General features: G+C 45.7%; 1 protein-coding gene across 1 annotated transcript; it reads right to left on the bottom strand.

Annotated features, from left to right (window-relative positions):
* Positions 1-240: 240 nt before the first annotated feature.
* Positions 241-20229, bottom strand: acacb (acetyl-CoA carboxylase beta). The gene is made up of 53 exons (XM_083672602.1): positions 20120-20229; positions 18012-18144; positions 17666-17804; positions 17359-17468; positions 17108-17189; positions 16890-16988; positions 16552-16661; positions 16311-16421; positions 16003-16212; positions 15713-15883; positions 15401-15562; positions 15143-15306; positions 14895-15045; positions 14667-14770; positions 14489-14570; positions 14258-14403; positions 13978-14128; positions 13720-13854; positions 13463-13609; positions 13148-13336; positions 12720-12820; positions 12522-12610; positions 12267-12391; positions 12033-12146; positions 11770-11883; positions 11588-11677; positions 11316-11434; positions 10392-10415; positions 9678-9821; positions 9448-9547; positions 8936-9043; positions 8742-8798; positions 8569-8610; positions 8239-8454; positions 7965-8120; positions 7592-7795; positions 6700-6855; positions 6466-6588; positions 6099-6368; positions 5881-5978; positions 5621-5741; positions 5407-5517; positions 5077-5220; positions 4470-4590; positions 4242-4338; positions 4010-4106; positions 3772-3907; positions 3478-3655; positions 3243-3355; positions 2945-3099; positions 2251-2421; positions 1996-2132; positions 241-1829 (listed from the first exon to the last, which is right to left on the bottom strand). Exons 1-53 carry the CDS (start codon positions 20167-20169, stop codon positions 1703-1705), a joined length of 6804 nt encoding a protein of 2267 aa, XP_083528728.1. The 5' UTR covers positions 20170-20229; the 3' UTR covers positions 241-1702.
* Between the last annotated feature and the right edge of the window lie 1706 nt (positions 20230-21935).

The following is a 21935-nucleotide window of genomic DNA, read 5'->3' as shown; positions in this document are numbered from 1 at the left end:
TATTTACCCATTCTTTTCAAATTGCCAATGCATGCCAATATTTGCTATTGACTTTACAAATTGCATTAGTTGACCATTTTACAACATTCTATTTGTCATTTGAAATGTGTTGGACATCACTTTTTGTTAAACATTGCACTGTGATTAACATGTCTGGATGTCAGGATGTATGTACAGTAACACAAACAATAAAATAACAATGGGTGAATTAAAAAAAGGTGACACCCGTTTCTTGCTGAAAATAGATCCATTGTATTTACTACATACCCCTTTTGGGGGTAAAATACAGTATAGAGATTCAACATACATTATTTTGACATGGCAAACATCTCCTGTATCTGGTATTTTGATCAAGGGAAAGGCATGGTCTCTTGGTCATCAAGCCATTACACCATCATCTACCTCTTTATTCACCTGAGTTTTACCAACAATTACTGCATATTCCAGACCCTGCAAAGAACACATCATTTACAAAATAAATCATGAAATCAAGTTTTTAGTATCCATTTGTCAAATGAGGACCTTACAAATACTAAGAGCACAAATTTATACACTAGCATTTACAAAAAGGTTGTTCACTCAGAATCACAGACAGCAAACAAAATTGAAATGAAATGACAGATGGATTTTCTATCCAGTCTAACTAACTATCTAACTGTCCAATGCAACAACACTAAATCAAAGGCACACAAATGAACACTGTTTAGTACGAAAAGAAAATCTTACCCGACTCTTCAATTGCACAACTTTACTTTTTCTATGACAATACTGATATATAAAACGCAATTTTGGTTTGATAAAGGAAAGAAAACAGCAAATTCATCTCGTCACTGAAACTGACTAGTAGTTTAAACCCTGCTCAGCATTATAGTTGGACTAAACCCTGCTCAGTTGTCTTTGGCTAAACTGGTCTTTACTGTCACAAATACCTAAAGAGACATCACTCAGGCCAAAACCCAGACACACAAGGTAAGTCATTGTACTGGCACATTTCCCACTATTATGTAGTACAGGTCAGTTGGTAGAGCATGGCGCTAACAACGCTTAGGTTGTGGGTTTGATTGCTGCTGGGACCATAGATACTGAAATGTATGAACTCACTGCAATGCAAGTCGCTTTAGATAAAAGCGTCAGCTAAATGGCAGATATATATATTATTATATTATATATGAAGTGGCAGTGGTTTGTTTGGCCTCCAGCTGACTGACATACATTCAGAGGCCGGCAGACTCTTGTAGTTGGCAGCATTTGTTAGCTATAAGAGGCTTGACTGAATACTGTTAAGAGGCACATGGTCTAATCCATACAATGAGTACGTTTTATAATGCACCATTTTTCAAGCATATGGCGCTTTTTTAAATTTTATCCTATCATTAATTCTATTCTGTAATGCTACGTAGCGGAGTTAGCATAGATAATACCAACTCCAACAACTGTGGACAATGTCACAGTATGACAGAGCACAGCGTGCAGTGGAGTGGTAAGGGGAGTCTATGCTGTGCACAGTTACAGTAAGTTGCCCTAACTTGAATCCTGACAATTAAACAAGCTTCTTTCTTCGGTTTTACCTTTATTATCTCACGTGTTTACAATACAAAATAGGCACAAATAGGCATTGATGTGCCTCTAGGTCCACTGGCTTATTCTTCCCCTCTGAACTATAGGGGCCTCCTGTGTAGCATTGGGTGAACCGTCCCAGAGGTTAACTGCTGCTGGAGCTGTCCATAGTGGCGAGCAGGTGGGAGATCTTGGCCCTCTGGGATGGAGTGATGTTCTGGCTCATGTGAATGATGCAGTCCATGGCTACCTCTGGGTTGGCCTGCACCAGGCTGGGAGAATTAACACACACAACAGCATTACTTGATGCTATGGTAACATTTTAAAGACCAAACTGCTCCAAAAACATTAACTTTGTTTGTGGTAAATCAAGAGAGAGAGAGAGAGAGAGAGTGTGTTTGTGAGTGAGTGAGTGTGTGAGTGTGTGTGTGTATGTACCTGCGGATGTGTTTCAAGGCAAAGTCCCTCTTCAGGTACTTGATGTTCTCTCGGATGGCTGATCGAGTGCCATCTTCTTTGGCCAGATGCTTCTCCAGCCACTCCACCACAGCTTGGTTGTTGTCCCAGAGGTAAGCCTAGAGAGGCACACGCAGCCTCACTCTTAAAACACCTCCACACAATTATTGTATTTGATTGGAATAGATTAAAAGAAAGCCTTTATTTCTGACTAGTTATCTTTTCCTCCCTGCCTACCTTGACGGTTCCCTCTGTCTCCACAAACCAGCGGCGCAGCATAGACTGGATGTGGCCGTCACTCAGGTCCCGGTTGGCCTGCAGGATCTCACACTTCACCAAATCCTCCAGCAGGAGGCGCCGCAGACGCCAGTAAAAGAAGGTCCTCACATTCTTCCAGTCCAGGATGTCCTGCAAATAGACAACATAATGAGTGACCGAATCACAGTGACCGAATCATAGTCCCCTCCCTGATTTCATCAGTGGGGGACAATTATGCACTTAAAGTGTTTATCACAACATAGTCCAGTGGACCTGTTTATATGGAAAATCTATTTTCCATGTTGTTTCAAAGATAGCCAACTGTTTATTTGAGCTTCCATTGATCTTAGTATACACAGTATAACTGAAACAAGGCCTTTAGTTTGCCTGTACACAACCAGGAAATCATCAGATGTTTGGGTAACTCTGAAGCCCCTGGCACTCCGTAGGCTTTCAAAGCAAAATGCATAGCACAATAATCCATGTTTGTCCAGACTGGATATGGCAAGTTTAAATAGTTCATAATAAATTGTGATGATGGAATTGGTGCACTCTTTTGTGAGTTTTATGATTTTGCTTTGCTGTATGTTTGCATAATTGACATTAACAACTTCAATGGTGGGATCGCAATCAAAAGTGAGAGTTCTTGCAAAACAAAGCAAAGTGGATTTACGGTGATGGCGCCCTTCTCTTGCATTCTCCCAGGGGTGTCGTGGAGGTCCACAAATTGCACTGCCACTTGGTGGTAGATGGGCAGCAGGAACTCCTCTCTGGCCTTGAGCTTGGCCTCGAGGTCCTTGCGTGGTTTGTCTGATAGCTCTGGGACAGCTGGACAAGAGAGAGAGGAGGAGTCATCAACCACTTGGAATAGAAGTTGTCCCCATTGACAGAGGTAATGTAGGAAGTTGAGAGGTAATGTAGGCGGAATGCTGAATTGATTACAATGGTGGATATTGTAAGAGTGAATCTACCCAGCTGTTCAGTCAGACTGGAGTAAACTGAATCTATCCTGTGCATGGTCTTTAACAGGTCCTTCCTGCGGAACTTGATCTCCACTGTGCCCTCTGCCTCCAACACACCACCCCTGGACGGAGAGAGGGAGGGAGGGAGGGAAGGTTAGGGTTAGGGAAAAAACCTTATTCACACACTGCTGTATCTCAGGGTGGTTTTCCTCCTGTCTTACAGCAATAAGTCCCTGTTCCCCACCTGCTCTCCTTGTCTGCATACATCTCCATACACAGAGGGTTAATGGTGGGGTCTATGACCACCCAGGATCCTCCTCTCAGCTCTGCGTAGGGCGGGATGTAGATCAGCACGGGCTGGCGGAACTCACGCAGGCTGTCCACGATGTAGGCCCCGAACTTCAGCACCTGGTCATACATGTCTGGGAGGCAAAAGAGTAGTCCAGTTGTGGGAATATGGTTTTATGATTTTTTTTTTTTTTTTATATAATATTGCTTTGAGAAACGTTGTTCCCAGTTGCAGCGCTCCCTCCCATACCCTTCATCCCTCCAGAGAAGCCTCTCCAGTTGGCGAACACCATCAGAGGCAGTCTCTCGCGGTTGATGTCCCGGATGGCCTGGGCTGTTTTGAAGGCAGAGTCTGGGAACCACACTTGGCCAGCCTGCTGCAGGAGCTGAGAGACAAACCAACCACCCAGAGGGCAGGTTAAACCCTGCTGCAGACAGGCACCACAACTACTGCTCCACAAAACATCACAGCATATAAAACGACTCACTTTGGCCTCTGAGTCCAAGTTGGCCGGGTCTGCTGGGATGGCAACTTCCACAGTGCGTGTTTCCACGGCGATGACACCGAGGGGAATCCCCCCTAACCTGTATTTTTCCATAAATTAGTTTAATAGGTTAATATAGGAGCCACATGAGAGATAACCTGTGTTAAGAACACATCCAAGTGATCTAGTCTTCTGTACGATGTCTCTCTATGGTGCCAGTCTGTACTGCACTAACCTGGCTCTGCCCACCACAACCGTCTGGGCCCAGGACCCCATCACCTCCATGAACGAGCCATGATCAAAGAATCCACTCTGCCAGGATCCTTTAACAGCTAAAAACATTAAAAATATATAATTTATGTTTAATTGCACATTCACAACAACACAAACACAACAAACAATAGGAATGGACCCATGTGTATCCACTCAGAGGGTCAGAGTTTCAGTATGCAGGGAGTCTCACTGGGGTGGGGCCTCCCGGCCAGCATCCAGCGGGGGTCGTAGGGAGCCTTGGTGGGGGTGAACTCTATCTCCCTGTCCACTGGGTCCTTCGTTGCTAACACCGGCATTGGAGAATGGTTGTTCTGTAATGAGAGAACTTCAATGTTAGAGATCCCCAGGTATGGATAAGCTATGGGTTAGGGTTAGGTATGGATAAGCTATGGGTTAGGGTTAGGGTTAGGTATGGATAAGCTATGGGTTAGGGTTAGGGTTAGGTATGGATAAGCTATGGGTTAGGGTTAGGTATGGATAAGCTATGGGTTAAGGTTAGGGTTAGGTATGGATAAGCTATGGGTTAGGGTTAGGTATGGATAAGCTATGGGTTAGGGTTAGGTATGGATAAGCTATGGGTTAGGGTTAGGTATGGATAAGCTATGGGTTAGGGTTAGGGTTAGGTATGGATAAGCTATGGGTTAGGGTTAGGTATGGATAAGCTATGGGTTAGGGTTAGATATGGATAAGCTATGGGTTAGGGTTAGGTATGGATAAGCTATGGGTTAGGGTTAGGGTTAAGGTTAGGGTTAGGTATGTAGAGAGTTAAAACACCTAATAAGAATCTTCTAATGTACCTTAGGGATATAGGAGAGCCATTGCAGGATAGTGAGAACGCCCTCAAAGTCATCTGGCACGGTGGTGTGTGTGACTCCATTGTTGTGCATGATCTGCACCCCTCCCAGCTGGTTGTTGGAGGTGTAGACCTCTCTACCCAGAACCTGCAGTTAAACAGCTACAATGTAAAAACCCTAAAAATACAACCTTATATCCAGCTGATTGTATCACAGATAGTATATTTCACAATGACACTGTGATTGATTATGATTATGTCTGACTGGCTGGTGTTATCCACAGAAACGCAACACGTATGAGACTCATTAGAATGAAAGAGATGAGGTGGAAACCTTGTTGAGGGCTCCTGCGCCAGTCAGGATGATGTGGGAGTTCTCCACCTGGATGACCCTCTGCCCCAGACGGACCAGATAGGCCCCAATGCCGATGGCACGACACGTCACCTGTAACAAACAGGGCAGAACACAGCTCTAACAGAGGCCAGGACACCTGCAGATCTCTAGTGTGCAACCTCCGACACAGAACCAGGTGCAGTGTCCTCCTCACCATGCTGATGGTGACAATCTCATCATAGGCCAGAGAGGTCTCCCCAGCGATGGTACCTGATCCCCGCAGATTCTCCACCCCCAGCCCGTCCTCCTTCCCTATGATGTCAGTGATGATGTACCTGGAGTCAATAGGCGGTGCAGGAGACAGTGTTAAGGTGAGTCGTTGATTCTCTGGGTTAAGAAAAAGGCTTTTTTACGCCAAAGCCCAGTTTGTTACATTTTTGGGTTAAGTCTGAAGGGTGAGGGACGTGTTCTAACCTGGACTCTCCACCCTCCTCCACATGGTGGCAGTGTACAGCATTGGTGGAGCTGATGCGGGTGTAGTCCTGGGGTGTCAGGTACAGATACTTGAAACCCTCCAGATGGAAACAAAAGACACCATTCAACACAGCGCCTAGGTAAGATAAGTCTTACAAGGCATTCCTATGTAGAGAGGATTTGGATTATGCCTCCATTAAGCCCAACCAGTGAGTCACCTTGTAGGGGTCCTGAGGGTCGATCCAGGCCACCTGGAACATGTGGCGGATCTCCTCAGCTAGGCCGATACGTGCCCCGCTATTGGCTGAGATGTAGATCCGGGGGATCCCCTCAGCCCGGGCCAGCTCTGACGCCCGCAGGAACAGCAGATCCTCCTGGGGCCCGAACGACCCGATCATGTAGGTGATGTCATTGCAGATGACGATGATGTCACGCCCCTCTGGGTACTCCGGAGTTTTCATCTTCATCCGGAAGGCTACCATTCCCACCTGAGGAAGAGTGAAGGGTGTTATTTGCCAAGAAGGGTTTAAAGACCTTAAAGTAGGTTTTGGTTCAGTGAGAGTATACGTTGAGCATGCGTTCTACCTCATTGTCCCCAGGAAGGCGGTTCATCTGCACCAGCTGGCCCTGAGGGTCCAGAACCAGCTCAGTGCACATCACCACATCTTTAGGATAACTGTCCCCTGGACCCCACAGGTTGAAGAGTGCCTGCAAGACACATAATAGAAAAGGGTAAAAAAAAAACAGCCCCCCACACTTTAAACAGAAACGGATGCTCCCTCTAAAACATTTCTGATTGAGACAGTGACAAAGCAGCACCTGTCTAAACATCTCAGGGAAGTCGTAGACGTAGGTGGTGCCCAGGGTCTGGGCCTGGAAGCGCTTGGACTGGAGGAGGTCTTTGGTCACGTAGGGAGTGTTGATCAGCATGCCGTGCAGAGGGCCCTGCTTGTCTCCATAGGACTGGAACATTATCTGAGGAGACAGAGCACAGTAAGGTCATTTTAGTTATTGAATTGATATAAAAAAAACAAAACATAAACAAAGTCCTGTCCTCTATTAATATTCCAAAGGCCACTCTCTCGTACTGTGTTGCCTCTATGGCTTTGAGCTTGGCAACGGTCATTCATGGGCTCAATATTTACATACATTTATGGACATTCACATTATGTGGTCCAAAACTATTAAAACATATGAGCATTTAAAGTTATGAATGTTTTTGGTCAACTGACCAAACTTTCCTTAGCAAGATTCTATGTTGCTATCTTACTGGTATCATTAGGCTTGTTTAGGCTTCGGTGTAACTTTGGTCAGTGAGTATGAATATCTCTTAAATATGCAACTTTCAGAAGTTTTGGACCGCATAATGTGAATGTACATAAATATGTGGTCCTCTGTGGCTTAAGTTGTGGGTTTGATTCCCGCTGGGACCATATGTACTGAAATGTATGCACTCACTGCAATGTAAGTCACTTTGGATAAAAGCATCAGCTAAATGGCATATACATGTAAATAATGAGCCCAAGAATGACCACTGCCAGTTCATAGCCATAGAAGTGCCCTTTTTCTAAAGCCTTTAGGAGCTGGTATCAATAACTGATAACTATCAATAACTGATAGGTGCTGCAGAGGAGTTCAGTAAGTAAGAACTAATAGAGATTGTGAATCTTCTGTTGCTACAGTAACCCAGGGAGCTGATTCTAGTGTATACCTGTCCAGAGCTTGGGTCAGTGACCTCGTTGTACAGACTGATGTCAAGGTAGTATCCAGACTCGTTGGTGAGGAACAACCGGATGGGGATGGCGTTCCCGGTGGGCGTCAGGCGGATGTTGATCTTGAGCTCTGCTTGGAGAACCCGGAGCTTCCACAGCCGGCTACCGTACCGCATCACCATGGAGCGCACCGACTCCTCGATCTAAGAACCACGCGTCAGAGGACAGAGACGAACGTAATGCGTCAGAGAGCTGCCACAGACACTACCAACTACCTACACAAGGACAGGTAGGAGGTCACACAATGTACTGTACTTCTAGTTCGCAAGCACATGCTATGGGCACTCACTCTGAGGTAGGGCACACACTGACCTTGGAGGGGTCCATGATGACAGTGGGGACAAAGTTAAGGAAGATGTGGTTGCAGTCTGTGCGGACGTTGGTATTGCTGAAGGCCACCTCCAGCTCATCCATGGCCTCCAGCAGCAGACGCTCTCCCTCATTTTGGAGATACTCGAAGGAGGCTTCCTGGGTGGCACAGAGAGAGGGGTGCAAAGGTTATAGAGGGAACACCAACACCATCATTACCCATATGGTTTCCCCTCTAAGTTACAAATGAAACTGCAGGATGCTTCCATCGTCATACCTTTGTGATGAGGTCAGAGTGGCGGAGGATGGCCCGGATGAAGAAGCGGTAGTCTGTGACCTCAGCGCCTGCCTGCGGGCGGGCGGCGCCCAGGTACAGGTGCATCTTGTGGTTGGAACACGGCACAGCTGCCAGTTCAAAATTCCTCATGCGGTTGAGCTCCAGCTGGAAGGCCAGAGCCGGCTCCAGGTTGCGGTAGATACGATCCTCCTGGAACTGAGGGGAGGGGCAGATGGGGAGGGTTCAATGGCTGCTCTGTACACTCTCTGAATCATGATCACAGTGTGCTGTCACTGTGGTAAGCACTTTGTGAGAGAGGTAATTTCTTACCCCATCTCTAGCTCTGAAGGTGAAGAACTTGGGAAATTCTCTCTGATAAGAAAAAAGATAATCAGCATTATACTGTATGCTTTTATCTATTAGAAACATCGTAAATAGCTTGATATACAACAGAAAGGTGAAATTCTGAGTGACAAATTGTCGTAAAGATGTCAAGATCTCACCTTTTGTGCAACTAGAAAGGTGATCCTTCTGATACCATGCTCAAAGAGTAGAGCTTTCTGTAATTAGAAATGTCATACGAGTTATTATCTAGTGCAGAGATAAAGGTACACTGTATTTACTGTAATGTCAGCCATAATGGGAAGCACATCCACCGCAACAAAAAGGGAGAGTTTGAGGTTTGAACAGTACCAACCTTAGACTGGGCGAAGGCAGCGAAGGCGGTGACCAAGGGATCATCATCCTCAGTGTCAGCTGTCTTTATAGACACGTTAATGATGTGAATGGGGTTCTCCCTCGTGTTCTGCAGGGGAGGAAGGGAAACAATCAGTGACACCACGGACATCACTACCACCCTTCCGCCGTAGATTGAAGACCCATCTCTTCAGGCTACATCTGACGGTCGCTCCTAAAGACCTCTTCACCCCCACTACCCCCCTGTATAAGTTTTTCTCCTGTTAATAAAAAAAATATATATATATCCTTCTTCTACCATTATGACTGCCTATGGCCCCTGGTCTGAGCATTGATTACTTTATCTTATGATGACTGTTGGATACATGATTCACTTACTTAAACAAATGTATTTGTTGTAAGTCACTTTGGATAAAGGCGTCTGGTAAATGCCATAAATGTAATGTAATGTAAATGTACATCTGAGGTTCCCCTTGTTTTCTCAATGCTTCTCTAATGCTCCCCTCCCCTCACCTTGCAGCTGTCCTCGTCATACAGGCTGGAGCAGGCCTCTGAAAACATCGGGCTCTCCAGCAGCGGGTCAGCAAAGCTGGAAATCACCTCGTCAAAGTTCCTGTAGAAACAGATAGCCATGTTCTGATGTCTGTCCTGGGTATCTAATGCCTGCACTCAGGCATTTTGAATGATACTGAATATGGCATAGACTCATACGTACTCAAGTTGGGGTAAACACTGCGTTTTACCTTTTGAAGTCCTCAAAACACTGGAAAGCCACCATGGCGCCCATGCGCTGGCACGGGGGGGAGAACGCCCCCTCCAGGAAGAGCTCGCTGCCCTGGCGCCTCATCTCAAACTGCCCCGAGCTGTTGACTGCTGGCACTGCCACCCTGAGAGGAGGACACACAGGTCACCCATGGGTAGGGTTGCCATGGGCACTGGGAGCAGCAGTCAGCTACAGATGAGGGTGGGATGTTTAGCTCTAAGGATGATGTACGGCCATCAGCACTAAGGATGATGTAATACAGCACGGAGAACAAATCACCATGCTAATACTGTTGCTAATGCTAATACTGTATATGTTTTTCCACAAAGCAAAGCAGACATGTTCAAGATTATAAATCGTTCATCTTTCATATGCAGGTATAGACGGGATTTCTTTTACTGTGTTTGATTGGTCAAATCTGGAAAAATGGAAAATACAGAATTACCTGTGGCTAACAAATATCAGGCTGAGGTTTTAAGAGGCACACTGAATTTGACAAATGACACGTTCCTCTCAAATGCAACTTAACATTATGAAAAACTGAGAAAGGAAATTCAATTTTAAAAGCAAAAAAGAGAAAAAAAAAAAAAGACAACGGGAAGGACTTGCTAGAAGATACAACACAGTGCATGCTTTGCTATGAGACATACACAGAGCCAAGTGGTTTCGGTGGCTGGGAGGAGCTTTACTCTACCTGTTCAGAGTAGGGCTGCTCCCTCTGAAATAAGATGATTGACAGGTGAATGTTAGCAGTAGATAATCAAGCTCTATCTCTATGCATTCTCATTAGTGTAAAGCACTCTATGAATCTGTAGCTCTGTACACATTAATGCCCAAGGATCAAATTGCTCTGCATTAATAGTTAAAGCAGCTAAAGCCATGATTAGCTATGTATTAGGTTCTTTTTTTTCTTTTTCTTCATTTTTGTAACTTGTATGTATTTAACTGTATTAGCTTTTGTTAAAGTCTCTTTTAAAATAATTGGCTTAATAGTTTTCCTGGTTTGTGCAATCGGAGTTTCGCCATCTTGAGAGCAATCTGATAAAACAAAAGTGAATCACAATCATATGGTTACCCTGTCAATGTCTACACAAAATGCCGCCGGGAATGAAGGCATTGGAGGAAGTATTAGGGATGTCAATATTGAGATGTTCCTACTGTTCTGCCCAATGGAAGCACACTGCACCACTACCATGTGTTATAGGCCGTGTTAGTGCTCTCAATGGGGCGTGACAAACGCTGCCTGAGAGATGCTGAGGAGGCAGAATGTATTACGTGTTTGTTCTCATAGAGGGAATCACTCTGGTGAATCGCTCGCTTGTTGGGAGAGATGGTAAACAAGTCAATGAAAACCAGAGGAAGACTGGACTACAGAGACATGGTATAAAAACGTACCATAATGGATTCAATCACTGACATTACCTTACAAAGATGTAATAGGTGTCCATTCATATTTACAGGTATGTGGTGAATAAATTAATTGTAGGGGGTGGAGGTCTTTTTGACTAAATCAGCAGTATTGTGTCATGGGATAAATGGCACAGCTTGCTTTGTGCTGTACTGTCGGTGTGGAATCTTGTATATATTTTGAGTTTTTTTGGGCCGAATGTCTGGGTACCTGTTAGGGTGAGATGAAGGCAACATGAACTGGAAATCTACAGCACACGTCCCGTCCTGCAGCTGGTGATGCTGGAGGCTGTTGAGTTCATAGGCGATGTAGCCTCTACGCACATACACCTAGGGAGGGCAGAGCAAGACGTCCCATTGGACAGATAATATAAAAGGAGGGAATTCAACAAAACAGCTACGGATTTAACGAAACCAGGTTTCTACCATACATTAAACTTAAGGACCCAAAACTCAGGACCCTGACTACAGTACACTGCTTACCTCCAACGCAGCCATGCACACGACCCGATTAGAGTGGTAGAAGAAATTGGGCAGGACATCAAAGATGGAGGTTTCAGAGAGGATCAGTTTCTGCAGAGATTTGAAGATAATATCCTTCAGAGCTTGTTTAAAGAAACAAATTGCCAGTCAAGATAGTACTTTACCACACAAGATGAGCTCACCTTGAGGTTCTCAGGGCAGAACTGGTGTCCATACATGTCAATGGCAGACAGGAATATGGACTCCACCTGGTTGTGCCTCAGTTCATAAGAGGGTAGATGAGAGGCTATCAAAACCTGTAAAACACACTTCAGATCATCAATATCACCTCCATCGTGTAGTAGCTATTCGACTCTCCAAAGTCTTCACTCTCAAGTGACGAGAGTGTAGCATTAGGTGCACTGTCCAATTCAGACCAGGTTAGTTTACCTGGTGGAGGTCTTACCTGTCTGGCACGCAGGGCCACCTTGGAGTTCTCCATCTTGTTGAGCTGTGTCAGTTCGTTCAGGATGGTCATCAGCTCATCTGCTAGGGTTGGGTCCCGTCCACAGAGTTGGTCCTGAACATCAACAGAGGCACCTCATCAGTATTGGTGGGTGTTATAGAAACCATGATCAATTCATTTTCTTCTAGTAAAAAAACAAAGCAGGTGTGTGGTTTAGTGAGAGAACAGTCTTACTATGAGTATGGTGACTAGGACGTTCTTCTTGGAGACCTGGGCGTGAGAGAAGATGAACTCCAACACAGGCGTCATGTCAGGCTTGTACTGTTCCCGCAGTTTGATCACACACTTGTCATAGTGAGCTGTTCATGAGAGGAAAAGCCTTGGCATAAAATGTATCAACCCAATCCACAGTACATCATAAACGGCTATAAATCTTGCCTTTACATCTAGTACAACGTATCCCACTTATACCCAGTGAGTCTAAGTTACCTTGTTGGAACTGCATCTCCACCTGCAGGTAGCGCTTCAGCAGATCCAGAACCACAGACTTCATGTAGCCTCGAATTCCACTGCGATACCTGCGGAACATACATCAACTACTATAATCTCTCATAACCTCTAATTACTCCAAAAGGTAATGTACATAATGGGATGAAGATCCAAATGTGAAGTGGGACGACCTCTGACCTCTGCACCAGCTGTACGATACTCTGGGTGTTCATAAAGAACACCTCACGGTCTGCCTTCCTCTGTAGGGTGGCCGCATGGCTGTCCAGAATATTGGCAATCTGGAATGGAGGAGGAAAAATTCAGTATTTATAATGTATAATATATGCCATTTAGCTGACGCTTTTATCCAAAGCGACTTACATTGCAGTGAGTGCATGCATTTCAGTATATATGGTCCCAGTGGGAATCAAACCCTCAACCTTAGCGTTGTTAGCGCCATGCTCTACCAACTGAGCCACAGAGGACCACAACTGAGCCACAGAGGACCACAACTGAGCCACAGAGGACCACATGTAAAAGGCTTGAAGAAGGGGATGCACTGTGCCAGTTGACTTAATCCCAGGAGTAACAGTGGTACTGCTAGTTAGGTGCTCTGGATCACTCACCCTCTGGCTAGGGAACTGGCAGAGGACAGAGGTGATGTTGCTGGCATACTGGGCCATGACTTTGCGGATAGCCTTCTCCACAGTGGGCGGGATGCGACCTGCCACACTGGTCATGATCTCCTGGAGCTCCAGCAGGGGCAGAGAGGGGTCCCGCAGTGTCTTCATCAGTGTGCCCACCCACTGCTTCACCTGCAGAGGGGACATACGACCATCACAACCTCATCCAGCTGAACCAATCCACAGTTTACAGAACTACGTCTCTGCAAGCTTCCATTCACTGTATTGTAAAGTGTTGCAGACCATGGAGACCCTCACCTTGTTGCTGAAGTAGGGCTCTGTGAGGCAGAACCCTTCCATGACGTTGATTAGGTTCTCCAGAATGCCGTGGAACACCTGGTGGAGCTTCTCCCCCACCATAGGCAGTGGGTGCTGGGCAGGGAGAGAGCCTATGTTCAGCTCCACCTACGGTGGGAGACCAAAGGAGAGAGAGAGAGAAGAATATATTCAGTATTGAAATGTGGCACGGGTAACTAGCTGTGTTTAGTTGTTCAAGGGCTATGAGGGTAACTTGCAGGGTGGATGCTGCTGGGGTCATCCAGGTCCATACGGGCCACCACACAGCCAGGCTCTAGAACCGCCCCGGGTCTCTTCACAAAGTGGACGCAACCAGACTCGTGCACTGACAGAGTCATCACCATCTTCATAACCTGGAGCCACAACATAGAGAGTCAGTCCCTACACACACACACACACACACACACACACACTGAAGACGTCACACATCCAGCCCATTTGTGAGAACATATTTGCTTGTCATTAGCTCAGTTCACCTCTATCTCTGCATACGAGTGCCCTGCACAGATATGGCCTCCATCCTCCATTATGTACTGCAGGAGTTTACCAGCAGAGGGCGACCTCAGCACCGTGGGATCCTTCTCTTTCTCAAACACGCAGGTCTTGTTGCCAACAGTGATGCGGTAGCTAGAGCATCAAAGTAGATATGATCATGGAGCAGAAAGAAGTGTAACACACAAAGCTTATTTAGAGCTCATAACATCAGAAACACTGTATGAGACTACATGCCGATATCAGGCAGGCAGGAAGTCTCACCTGTCTATTTCCTCCTTCATGTAGGTGGTGTAGCTGCTGCCGTTGTAGGAGAGCAGGAGACCACCGTCGCTCAGCCTATGGACGTCAATATCAATGTCGGACCCATTCATGAAGATAACGTACGTGGTCGGGGACTGGCGGGCCACCTGTCAGAAACACAGCTTAGTGTTAAACAGGGTCGAGAGGGAGGTACAGTCTGAAAGAGAGAGATAGCCAAAGAGGTTTTGGTACCTTGAGGCTGTATTTGACACCCTCATATATCAGGTCCACGTTGACCGTATTGAGCAGGCTGTCTGCAGGCAGCACCTGGCCCCTAAAGGGGTACATTTCAGATGCTGTGTTTAGAAACGGTGTTTAGGCTTAGGATTTACAGTGATAGGACATTAGGCTGGGGGAGATGGTGTGGTACCTTTCCAGTGAGTGCAGGAAGTCAGACATGCTCTTCCTGAAGTTGGCGTCCGCCACATGTAACGACCCACAGACGATCCCCAGCATGGTGTCAGGCCTCTCCGCCTTCAGGGAAAGCAAACATGTATTCACTCACAGGAGGGGTTTTGTTTCAACCTGCTATACCCTTAGGGATAGTTATTCAATGATTCACATGGGCCATATTGGCTTCGTGTCATCGGTCTCCTACCTGTACTTTCTCTGAGATGAGATGATCCAGCCAGCCCGTGTGGATTTCGTTGTTCCTGAAGCACTCTGTCTCCAGCAGCTTGATGAGGTACTCCACTGTGGTCCTGAAGTCTCCTCTGATTGAAAGCTCCTTCATGGCCACCACCATGTTCCTGCACCACACAGTAAGTCACATGATGATCCACTGATAGCCACTGATCAGATACATGTACTGTAGGTGGTCAACAGAAACAACAAAGTTAGACTCACGAGATGGCCTCCTCTCGGTTCTCCCCCCATGAGAAGCAGTGGCCAAACTGGGAGTCGGCAAACTCATGCAGGCCTCCGGTGGCACCTACACTGAAGTAGCCCCAGACGTTCTTACTGCTGCGGAAGTTCAGCTCCTGCACTGTCCCTGAGCTGGGCTTGAAGCCCTGGGAGGGACATGGAGGACAGGTCAGTGGCTACCTAAAGCTGCCTCTTGAATTTTGAATGTGATAAACTAGCTCCTCCACAGTATATGCCCACCTCATCTGGGTTTTCGCTGGTGATCCGGGCTGCTATGACGTGTCCTCTTGGACAGGGGGTGCACTCGGGGGCCTCAAAGTTAATGATCGTGTCCCCCCAAGGAGTCTCTCCATACAACATGCGGATGTCTTTTATCCGGTGGAGGGGGATCCCCATCGCAATCTACCAGGGATGAGACAGAGAGTTAACATGGCATATCTTCTCCTAAAGTCTTGGAGCATTGAAATTAACCATGAGGCTAATCGGCCATGGCTTTGTGATTTGAAACGTTCTCTGTCATCACTGCTCTGTTGACCTGTGTCTGTAGTGTACCTGGAGCTGGGCGGCAGGCAGGTTGACGTCTCCAATCATCTCTGTGCAGGGGTGTTCCACCTGCAGACGGGGGTTGAGCTCCAGGAAGTGGAAGCTTCCATCCTCAGAGAAGAGGTACTCCACCGTGCCTGCACTCACGTAGCCCACCATCTTAGCCAGACGCACTGCATACTAACCGGAGAGGGAAAGAGGTTTGTACCTTTTACTGTTAAAATTAAATAACTGTAATAGGTTAAGTTTATCAGAGCAAGTTTAAATGGTGGATCAAATGATCTGAAACCCCCCCTCACCCGCTCCATTAGCTCAAATGTTGTGGGGGACGCGATGGTGGCTGGAGCCTCCTCTATGATCTTCTGATGCCTTCTCTGGATGGAGCAGTCTCTGCCAAACAGAGAGATGGCGTTGCCGTACTGGTCGGCCAGGATCTGCACCTCCAGGTGCCGGGCATGCTGGGCCAGTTGCATGATGAAAATAGGCGAGCCAGGTACCTCAGCCTGCACCTGTGGGTGGACGGAGCAACACTCATGGTCAAACTTGCATCCCTCAGGAAACTAACATAGGAGTGTATTACAGTACAGTGTAATGTGTCTGGACAAACCTGTCTGAAGAAGTTGGCAAAGTCCTCCGCACTCTCGACCTTCCGGATCCCCTTCCCCCCTCCTCCTTCAGAAGCCTTGATCACAACAGGATAGCCAATTCTCTCTGCTCCCTTCAAGGACAAAGCATAGAGGAATGATGTTGGCTAAAGGCATCAAAGGGCACAGCTTTAAACAAACAGAGCACAGTAGATCAAGCAATTATTTGGAGTACACCGCTGCTCATGGCACTGGGCAGCTTACCTCCAGTCCATCGTCCACATCGCGCACGCAGCCATGCACGTAAACCTCTGGAGGCACACTAATCACATGACCGAAGATCTGGTCCTCCTCTTCCCAGTCTACTCTAAGACCTAGTAGACAGAAGAGACAAGATTAGACGTGGGGCGCATAGTAAGACCTTGCTCATGACCAATACACTCTTATCATGGAAAAACAAATCTACAGCAGACAAAATATTACCTAGACATTGGTCTGCAGATACAACACAATCACTGTGGCTAGGAATCCTAACACCATATGTAGGTAATCCATAATGTAGTAATGTGATTATAGAGGGGAATATTAGAGGGGTGTATCACCTGATCCACTCCATGGCAGGGTAGGGATGTCTGCACTCTGGGCCACAATCGCAGAGGCCACCTTATCTCCTAGTGCCCACATGGCCTTACTGGACGGACCTGGCAAGAAAACCAACAACATTTACGGCACACCAAATAAATGGAGCTCCTTCAGAACTGAAACTGGCACTGGAAAAGAATAATATATCATATACTGACAGTTTTATGTTCAGCTGTACCTAAGAATGATATCCCTGCCTTGTTCAAGAGCTCAGGCAGTTTGGGATTTTCAGAGGCATGACCCCAGCCGGCCCAGACTGCCTGTAAACAATGATAAAGAAAAAAACTGTTAAGAAAGACTTTGACAGTTGAAACAAGGTCAAGCACATTAGACTTCATGTGGAGGCCATTCAGACAAACGCTGACGAATCGTTCTCTATCATATCAGATCTAAACCCATATTCTGTGTCTGTGAGTGATAGTGGAGCACCTGTACTGGGATCCTCTTGGCAATGTCCACTATCAGCTCTACATTGGCGTAGTTGTTGTTGTTGGCACCACCAGGGACTGGGACGTAGTGGTCCGCCATTTTTATATACTCTTAAAAAGAATCACACGTAGCATCTCTTATTACTGGGAAGTCAATCACAAGTCTTCCAATGAACAATGTTGTTAAATCTAGTGCAGATGACTCAGACCCAGTTAACCAGTTTCCCCAACTGACTTTATCTGCAAATGTGCTGAGTGATACAATGAGGGAGAAGTCTGCTGTGGAGCTTCAGGACAGCATGTCTGACCTGCGTTCGCTTTCAGGTCCTCAGGAGTGACCATCACCACAAAGCGGATGGTCCTCTCATTCCGGAACATTTCATAGGACCAGCGGCGGATGGAACGCATACATTTGACCGCTGCTATGCCATTGTTAGCTATCAGCACCTTCAGAAAAGACAAATAGGACTGACAGTTTAAGAAAACTATACAGTACAGGACTGTTGAATACTGTTCCAGCTGTACTTTCGGCAGCATTTACAGTTGGTTTTAAAGGCCAAAGGGTCTTTAGTTTGTCTCACTTAGTTTACTGACAGGAGTAAAGGATTTTGCAACACTCATCAAGGCACAGACAGACAGGGACTGACATCTCACCTTATCTATGACACTGTTTCCACCGAAGCGTGTGACGAACTCAGCCGGTGAGGCCACAGTGAAGTCTCGCTGCAGGTCCATTTTTCTGTGTTCACGTCCCTTCTTCACCAGGTGTGGGCCAGACATGCTAGGCCTGGAGGAAGAAAGGAAAATAAACTAGCTGGATAGCACACAACAACAATGTATTTTGTCAATCACATTGTAAAGCACATTTTCAAGCAACACCCAATGTTTATGTGTTGAGACAAATCTAAGGCCATATAAAGTAGAATGTACAACACTGTAGTCGAGAGGAATATTCAGATTACCACTCCAATTCAATGTAAGAGATCATACCATAGTTCAACATGTCACAAACCAAATTCATGACCACAAAGAGTAAACAACAGCATTGGAAATCAATTAACCCGAACATCAACCAGCCCAAAGTTCAGTCCCGAACATCAACCAGCCCAAAGTTCAGACCCGAACATCAACCAGCCCAAAGTTCAGTCCCTCCAGAAGGTAAAGGCTGTGTTCCTCATGCTATACCTGTCATACACGTCTTACCTCATCTGTAAAATTAACCGTAGATCACGTCAGCCACATCCTAGCAAGGTGTTCAGCCCTTTGACAGACACTTTACAACTCCACTACAATCACAAGTGACACAATCACACGTAGGCTAAATGCTAGTCCTCTCTGTAATCTGCAGAGGTACCTCTGAGCTATCTTTGTGTCTGGTACCTTTCTCATATAAATGTTCACCGGACCAGAGCCAATCAAAGGTTAACATGTTATCAGGAAAAATACACACTCACACAGGCCATTAACCCTTGTATTGCCAGATCCACCGTGGCAACCCACATCAACTTTAGATGAATAATGCCAGTATGAAAACTGTACACAAGCATGAAGAAATTAGATATTGTAGATATTTGCTATTCTGATCAAATGATATAGATTTATTTACTTGTGGTCAGTCATTCTAAAATGTCTAGAATCACTCATCGGCCTAAATAAAGATAAATAATCACAACAAAAAATATTGACAAATGAAAGTGCATTAAAGAGCATGATCACATATTCAAGATGAACAGGAAAGAGTTCAAACAAGGGTTGCCACTTCCAGGCCCAGAGGCACTGGAGCCATCTGAAAAAGCAAACCTTCAGGTGACACAACAGTGCTTGCAAAGCATTTTCATGAGCAAATATCACCAGGCCTTACAGAGAAGTAAGCCGAGACTATACTGTCCTAAAGAGAATGATTAATGATCACTGAGCAATAAGCTACAGAGTGAAGGGGTGCTCAAGACCATGAGGAAATACACACAGGCGGCAGGAACACGAGTCACAAATGATGTGATATGACGTACTGGCGGGGCAGTAAACTGCTGGCAATCAGTTTAGTAAAGTTCTCTCTGGCTGCTACTGATCATTCTAACCCTCCAGCCATCACATGGAAAACCATCCGCGAGGATGGAAATGTTTGGCATTACAATAACACTGCTTTGTTTATTCTACTGAAGCTTGCAAAGTCTGAGGATGGAAAAACTGGGTGTTATGTCAGTTATTAACATACTGTAGGTTTATGCAGGGAATCAAGTTCTTAAAGTCTTAAAACAAAAAGAGGGTATTTGAAGTCTAATCCCGAGGAGCTGCAAGTGCACACAAGCTGCATCAAGATGTAACACTCCAACTCTGATCAATAGTTTTTAAATATAAAGTATTGAAAGACCTAGTGGGTCTATTACTTTATGATATCGGCTTCTAATGTACAAGGAAGTTGCAGAGAGGGGAAAACACTCGGATTTCTCTTTTTTCGTATTTCACTGACTTCCTCAAGCACACACGTGCCCAGACTAGCAAAGCTCTGTACAGTTACATAACAGCCACACTGTTCAGAGGCATCACTGTTTACTACACAGCCTTCCTGTCCGTCAACTCATGGACACATTTGCCATCAGCAATGGAAACCTAAACGTCTCAAACTACTTTGAAGAATTATGTAAATATTCCTGAAATTGCAAAACTAGGAATAAACTGTTGCATACAAAGCATGCATTCCAAGAATCAAAGAAACGCTAAATTGTAAAACAAAGTAGCCTAGTTGACTGTCTGAGACTAACCTTTTGAGACACTGAAACCAGTTGAGGCTTTGCCTGCCATCTCCCTCCATGGCAGATTATCAGACACATTTAAGATGTATGGAGCGCAGAGTTGTAATCTAACACCAAAACAATACGACCTCCACCAGTCCCTTCCTCTCTCAGCCCCTCCCTCCCTCCCTCCCTCCTCCCTCATGCAAAACATTATTCACCCACAGTAAGTGACACACACACAGTTTACGTTCTGATTCAATTTTCATACAATGTCTTTTCACCAACAATCCTAACTTGAACTTCCGCTACCTAATGTAATAAACAAAACTTCAACCAGAAGTTAGCCTAGTTTTCAGCAGCCAATCGTAGGCTGCAAACAGACGGCAGGTAAACAGTCACGTTATGTGTAAACAGTAACTTAAAGTGCTTTTCACAGTTGACGCATTAAAAGCTGTCTTACCTCTCATGGTAATTCCTGCACGTGCTGCTCAAGTATACAAACAAGCTTTCAGGGCTCAATTGAGTGACCCATTATCCATTTGCAATGGGAAAGTTGAGCCAACTGAACTTACGTCAAGTTGGTGACCATGGTATGGACAGCTGACCAACTACCTGAGATATCCATAATGTCACAAATCAAGACTCTGAGAAGAAAATTATAAACAATAGCTTCTTATCCTGAACACCTGCAGACTACAGTCATATTTCTTTGCAGAGGACCCCAAAGGATAGTAGAAATGTTGGTCTTCCAAACGTGTATAAAATAATACAATCAGCGCTGCAGTCTTCCAAGCAGGCAGTATGGTATCGTGCCCTGGACCATGTTTTCAAAGTCAAAGTCAGAAACACTTGTTCCAATAATAGAGCAGAGACGTGCGGCACGCAACAATAAAACACAGAACGCTGTGGGTCAGGTGATCACAGCCTGGTTGTGAGGGCAGAGCATTCACTCACAGAGCACTTCATTAGGAACACTATACTAATACTGGGTAGGGCCTCCTTTCATTAAGAACACTATACTAATACTGGGTAGGGCCTCCCTTCATTAGGAACACTATACTAATACTGGGTAGGGCCTCCCCTTGCTCTCAAAACAGCCTCAATTCACAGCTTCGTGGCGTTGATTCCACAAGATGTTGGAAACATTCCTTTGAGATTCTGGTCCATGATGACACGATTGCATCACGCAATTCCTGCAGATTTTTCAGGTGCACTTTCAAGCTGTGAATCTCCCGTTCTACCACATCCCAAAGGTGTTCTATTGGATTCAGATCCGGTGACTGGGAAGGCCACTGAAGAACACTGAACTCATTGAACTCACTGAACACACCACCTCCACCATGAGAAGGTGTACAGGTGTTCCTCCACCATGAGAAGGTGTACAGGTGTTCCTAATAAAGTGCTCAGTGAGTGTACATGACTGCAATATGACAACGTGGCTGCAGCTTTCTCTTTACCTGACACTTATCTGTAGAGACACAGTGCACTCTGTTGGCAATGCAAAGCAACTGCACTGTACTGTACTCTTACCTGTTGATGATTCATTGGCTTATTATCTGCTATGGTTTCAAGTCACTATCAGTCTATTTTGGTTTTTCACTGGTTTTACAGTGAAAGCTCTTGCCTTTGTTGCCACCCATTTCTGCACAGAAGGGCTCATGTCTATATTCAACAGACATCATTACAGTAAAGACAATCAATCAATGAAAACAAAACAACAAACAGTTGTTAAGAGAGAGCTTACCTCATGCCGGGGGTGGGGGCAGCAGCAGCGGTAGTTGATCTAGATTGCTGTGGGGGTGGGAAGGTGGCAGACGGCACATAAGAACCAGTGGGTGGTTTG

This window comes from Argentina silus (assembly GCF_951799395.1).
Source record: "Argentina silus genome assembly, chromosome: 7".
In the NCBI taxonomy this organism is placed as follows: domain Eukaryota; kingdom Metazoa; phylum Chordata; class Actinopteri; order Argentiniformes; family Argentinidae; genus Argentina; species Argentina silus.
The sequence above is the reverse complement of the archived record's forward strand: the minus strand, read 5'-3'. Positions and strand labels throughout refer to the sequence as shown.